Source organism: Eurypyga helias, unplaced genomic scaffold (genome assembly GCF_000690775.1).
Source record: "Eurypyga helias isolate BGI_N326 unplaced genomic scaffold, ASM69077v1 scaffold10145, whole genome shotgun sequence".
In the NCBI taxonomy this organism is placed as follows: Eukaryota; Metazoa; Chordata; class Aves; order Eurypygiformes; family Eurypygidae; genus Eurypyga; species Eurypyga helias.
In genome coordinates, this window is record NW_010252095.1 from 5,017 (window position 1) to 11,006 (window position 5,990).

At 44.3% G+C, this 5,990-nt stretch overlaps 1 protein-coding gene across 1 annotated transcript; it reads right to left on the reverse strand.

Annotated features, from left to right (window-relative positions):
- Positions 1 to 874: 874 nt before the first annotated feature.
- On the reverse strand, positions 875 to 2,130 carry LOC104510088 (transmembrane protein 17-like). The gene is made up of 3 exons (XM_010152231.1): positions 1,984 to 2,130; positions 1,620 to 1,733; positions 875 to 1,225 (listed from the first exon to the last, which is right to left on the reverse strand). Exons 1-3 carry the CDS (start codon positions 2,128 to 2,130, stop codon positions 875 to 877), a joined length of 612 nt encoding a protein of 203 aa, XP_010150533.1.
- Between the last annotated feature and the right edge of the window lie 3,860 nt (positions 2,131 to 5,990).

A 5,990-nucleotide genomic window follows, 5' to 3' on the forward strand; every position in this document is an offset into this window, starting at 1 on the left:
CCCACTAATTCTGATTTTAGAGTTCTTCCAATCAGGATTACGAGACACTCCTGAATTTGTTCCCAGCTGGAATGAGAGAACCTTGGTATATGCCCTGGACTGTGAGAAACAGGCTCTGCCTTTCAGTGACATAAACCAGTTTAATGGCTATAACTTTGTTACTGCTGACTTACTGAATCCTCTGTCTGAGAAAATTGCATCACCCTTGATAGTTAAAACTCTAGCTAAGCCCAAGGAGATGACTGTAGGAGCTTTGAGGAAGGAATACTCCTAAAATTTCATCCCTAGTTTATTAGTAAGGAAATCCTAGTGCTGGAAGACCATCTCTAAAAGTGTAGTCTTTGTTCACTACCTTATAATTTGTTTTTTTCTAGCCTCAAGATTTCTTGGGGTTCTTCTTTAGTTCTGGCTTGGGGTTTGGTTTTTTTTTGGGGGGGGGGGGGGAGGTTGTTGGCTTAGCTGAGATACCAGATGCTAAATATGTACAACATATCTGGAAGAACAGAGAAAAAACTGGTATCAACACAAATGAAAACATGTATAAAATTTATTGTAAGCAAAACAATTTTGTGCAAACAGTGAGGGGAAAAAAGGCTTACTTTTTTTTTAAAAAAACACCACATGACATTGTAAAATGTAAAACCTACCAAATCTACTCTTGGCACTCTGTCCAATAACAGTCCACAAGCAGCCCACTCAAGCCAGTTCTGTAATTGGCTTTGTGGGCTTTTTTCTTGCAAAGTGGAGCTCAAATCTCTGAGGTTTAATGTTGGGCCTTAAGCAAGATCTATTTTTTAATATTTCTGAGGTAGGAAGGTGAGGAATGACCCAACAAGCTGGAATCAGAGCTGTAGCAGCACAGAGCCTGCCTCTGTTAGCTTCTCAGGCCCCCAGCGTGTGATCCCCAGACAGCACTTGGTGGGTGAACCTCCTCGGCGTGGGCCCCAACCAGCCACGGAACTGCTCTCTCTTCTTTACCCAGGCTGTAAAACTCAGGCAGAGGATGGTCAAATTCATTAAGGCGGAAGCGAGTTGCCAGTTTGTTTACCATCCGTTTCAGGGTGACAAAGGCTGCAATGACTTGGAAGGTGAGGAAGAGCGCAAAGATGATATGGACTGCTCGCTCCAGTGGCTGAATTTTCAGACCTTCGTTAAAGAGCAAGAAGAGAATCATAGGCAACTGCAGGAGGAGAGTCAGGAGCCAAAACCCAGCCAGCTCAGGGACCTATAACAGGGAGACATCATCAATGAACTGGCAGGCAGAGATGAAAAAATCCAGCACTTTGTGGAGAAAACCACAGCTTTCTTTTTATCTTCCAAAAGCCACCACATGATGTAAACCAGCAAAAGTCAGGTAACTTTCCACAAACTGTGTCTTTAACCATACTTTTGTGCATTCCATGAAGTTTTCCTTCAGAAGACAGCCCTCTTGCTCCCCAAAGCTGTGGGTTTTTTTAGAAAAAATAATAAGTGGAAGCTGATGCCAAGGGAATAGAGGAGGCAGACTATAACTTAAAGAAATAATCATCTCCTCAACTTATAGATGAACTGGTACACTACTTAGGGTCAGGTCCAAAAAGCTCTCCTGCACAAACGAGTGTGTACATGCGGTACCATACCTTCTCCTGCAGATTGCCCATGTATCCCAGGTAGAGTCGAATGATCTCTATTACAGAGACTAGGATCATGATTGTGACCAGGATGAACTTGTAGTAATCTGACAAGATTGGATACTAAAGGGAAGAAGAATAAAAGTTTCTGCCGTGCTGTTCCATAACATGCTGTTTGTGATTAAATGAAGACACTGTGCGCTTCTGTAAGCTGACAGTGTTGCATTGCCTTTCAAATACTCTTGAGCCTCCACTTTCAAGGAATTCCTAAATAGAGCTGATAGTTAGAGGAGTTAGAGGTTATCTAAGTACTAGGAGGTGTTTGATCAACAGCATATCACATTTGCAAATCATCACTTTCTTCAGGGCTCACCTTCAGATGCAGCATGACAACTGCGCTGAGCCACCAAAATGGGAAAAAATAAACGTTGAAATAGAGGGCCATCTGCAGTGGTAAACTGGAAACTACTTCATTCCCTGTAGATAGAGAGAAGACTTTATCACTCCTAGTTTGTTCCATACTTCCCTTCCATAAATATGACAGAAAGATACTCCTTCATCTGAGCTTCTAGTAGGGTGTTAACATTCTTCTCAGTCAAACCAAACATTAAGAATAATATTTTTATATATTCAGAGGCAGAAGTCTACCCTATCTTGAGTTACACCATTTCCTGGAATCTAATGCAACTTTCACTTCACAGGATACAGAATTTTTATCACTTAGTCATATACTTGAGTCTCTGTTGTTTACCTGCTGGCTTATGGCTTATTCCACAATCTGTGACTCACAGGTTTAGCTCAGGTACTTTTGAATACTGATACTGCAGAAAGAGTTAGTGGTTATTTCATTGCTGTTCTAACAGAATGGACAAAATTTAAATGAGCACATACTGGGTTATCGTTATTTTTAGATGATCCTCCTGAGTAAGGACTTACTGCTAGAGAGCAGGTTTGCACTGCTGACTCTTCATTTTCAGTCTTTGTTTAACCAGATATTTGGATGGAAGAGCTGTTGTAAGAAGCCAGTAATTCTTCTGGTTCTTAAGAGCTAATAATTTTAAATGTGTCAAACTAAAACTTATCCTTTAAAGTCTAGAGAGAACAAAATGCATTCATTCAATGTAGAGAACAGCAAATATTGAACTGTAACATGCAGGCAGTAAATTCTATATTTACTGCATGGATTTAATGGATTTACAAGATTAGACAAGGAAAACTTTAAAAAGGCATTCTAAGTGAATCATTCATTTTTAATGGGTGAAGTTTTCTTGCCATATTCTACTTAACTGATATTGCATCCACTTTCCTTCAATTACCAACAGACCCCTTTCTCATGTTTTCCCCCAATGAAGTCTGTAGATGCATCTTCACTTGTTACTACCTGGACAAGTTTCAGAAAATATTCATTGTGGCCTGCTGATTTGTATTTGACTCCTGTGCATCTGCCATCACAATGGTGATATCTGATTAAAAATTAGTCTGATCTGGCACACTGTCTCACTTTCAGCCTCAGAACCACCTCTCTTCTGACACTGCCTTCTCTTTCCATATCTTCCAACCATTCTCATACCTGTCTTTGTTCCATCTGTCTGGCATCCCTGTTTCCAGTCCAGCCACATGCAGCCTGGTGCAGTCCATTCCAGAAGTCTTTGTGCCAGTTGCCAAAGTATTTGTGGTAGCTACTAGACTAGGTAGGAAGGGAGGAGGATTTGGGAACAGAACTGGGATAGACCTTAAAGGTAGGGTGTGAGGGGCAGGAATTTGTTACACTGAAATTGAAGGTGCAAGACAGTCAATATATATTTCTTTTTAATAATCCCATTTTTAAGCATCAATGCTTTTAAATTCTGCAAAGGAATGAATCTATTGGTACTTCAAAATCAGTTTCACTATCTACCTAAAACTGCTGCAATTCTCCTAATGAATTAATCTCTTAAACACTGGGAGGACTTTGGAGGGCATGAAGATAAAATTATAAACCACTGGTTTATCTTTCAAAACCTATCCCATGACCATTCAATTACAAGTAACTAAGTTTCTGCCCTTTATGTATTAGATGAAAATTTAATGGTTCATGGCCATATTACTTAAAAACAGAGGAGCCAACATATCTAATTCCATTGTGATAATGCGAATGTTTCATGTACGTTAAAGGTTTCACTGATATAGCATTGATAAGGAACCTGAAGGTGCACAAGTCCATGGGACCTGATGAATACATCCACGGGTCCTGAGGGAAATAGCGGATGAGGTTGCTAAATATCTATCCATCATAGTCAAGAAGTCATGGCAGTCTGGTGAAGTTCCCACTGACTGGCAAAGGGGAAACATAACCCCCATCTTTAAGAAGGAAAAAAAGGAGGATCCAGGGAACTACAGACCAGTCAGCCTCACCTCTGTGCCTGGCAAGATCATGGAGCAGATCCTCCTGGAAACCATGCTGAGGCACATGGAGAATGAGGAGGTGATGGGTGACAGCCAACATGGCTTCACCAAGGGCAGATCGTGCCTGACAAATATGGTGGCTTCTACGATGGGGTCCCGGCCTCAGAGGATGAAGGATGGGCAACAGATGCCATCTACCTGGACTTGTGCAAAGTGTCTGACACTGTCCTGCACAACATCCTTCTCTCTAAATTGCAGAGACATGGATTTGATCGATGTACCGCTCAGTGGATAAGGAAATGTCTGTATGGTTGCAGACAGTTGTGGTCAACGGCTCAATGTCTGAGTGGAGACCAGAGACAAGTGTCATCCCTCAGGGGTCGGTGTTGGGACCGGTGCTGTTTAACATCTTTGTCAGTGACATGGATGATGGGATTGAGTGCACCCTCAGCAAGTCTGCCGATGACACCAAGCTGTGTGGTACCTTTGACACAGAGGGGGGAAGGGATTCCATTGTGAGGGACCTGGACAGGCTGGAGAGGTGGGCCACTGCCAACCTCATGGAGTTCAACAAGGCCAAGGGCAAGGTCCCGCACCTGGGTCGAGGCAATCCCAAACACAAGGACAGGCTGGGTGGAGAGTGGATTGAGAGCAGCCCTGAGGAGAAGGACTTGGGGTTCTGGTGGATGAAAAGCTGGACATGAGCCGGCCGTGTGCGCTGGCAGCCCAGAAAGCCAACAGGATCCAGAGAAGTGTGGCCAGCAGTTCAACGAGGTGATTCTCCCCCTTTGCTCTACTCTGCTCTCATGAGACCCACCTGGAGCGCTGTGCCCAGCTCTGGGGCCCCCAGCATAAGAAGGATATTGACCAGTTGGAGCGAGTCCAGACGAAGGCCACGAAGACGATCAGAGGGCTGGAACATGTCTCCAAAGAACAAATACTGAGACAATTTGGCTTGTTCAGCCTGGAGAAGAGAAGGCTCTGGGGAGACCTCATAGCACCTTCCCCCCACAGTGAAGCTGGGGGGGACTTTTTACAAGGGCCTGTAGTGACAGGACAAGGTTTAATGGGTTTAAATTGAAAGTGGGGAGGTTTAGATTGGATATCAGGAAGTTCTTCCCAGAGAGGGTGGTGAGGCAGTGGCACAGGTTGCCCAGAGAAGCTGTGGATGCCCCATCCCTGGAAGTGTCCAAGGCCAGGCTGGATGAGGCTTTGAGCCACCTGGTCTAGTGGAAGGTGTCCCTGCGGGGGTTGGAACTAAACGGTCTTTAAGGTCCCTTCCAACCCCAACCATTCTATGATTCTATGATAATATAATCTTTCTACATAGACTATTTTAATGGCTACTGTCACTCTAAAGGTATGAAAAGAGGGCACATTAGCCTGCAGGTTTCACTGCTTGTATTATGAAGGAACAATTAACATTCCTTATGACGGACTTGGGAGACAAAGCTGACATATGGTGAGTTTGAATTTTTGCTGCCTAACTCTAGCCCAGTATACCTCTTCATGCTTTAAGCCCTAACTGTGCAGGACTAGTGAGCTTAAAGGAGCAGCTCAGTTCTTTTAGTTGTTCTGTGCTCTCCATAAATCATTTCTACTTTTTTATTTGGGCACAGACAGAGTGCCTGGTGTGTGAGTAACAATTGTTATCTGCAATATTTTATGCAAACTCACTAAGTTGTAAAGGTGGGTATAGAGTGTCCTCTATACCTGCTTTTTAAATCAGACTCTTCACTATTTAGTACATTAAGGGCCCAGGAGGCCCGTCTTGGACCCGCAACGCGTCAGCAGGTGAAGTGTACCAGACACCATCCAGGAAGCCACACCCCACGACCACCAGTGAACCGCGACCCCACCTCACGGGCATCTCTGCTTTTCACCGCGGGGCCCGCACCCGTGCCGCCCGCGATGCTCTCGAGGCCTTCCCCGGGCCCCTTGGTCTGGAGGAGCGCGACGGGGCTCTGGGGCCGGCACCTCAGCCTTCCTGCCCCA

What these genes read in the sequence shown, in the direction of transcription:
- LOC104510088 (XM_010152231.1), bottom strand. Translation starts at nt 2,130, where the DNA reads ATGGAACAAACTAGGAGTGATAAAGTCTTCTCTCTATCTACAGGGAAT. An exon ending in TTGTCATGCTGCATCTGAAG is followed by an intron (nt 1,734 to 1,983) that starts GTGAGCCCTGAA and finishes TCTTCCCTTTAG; the next exon opens with TATCCAATCTTGTCAGATTA. An exon ending in TGGGCAATCTGCAGGAGAAG is followed by an intron (nt 1,226 to 1,619) that starts GTATGGTACCGC and finishes TCCCTGTTATAG; the next exon opens with GTCCCTGAGCTGGCTGGGTT.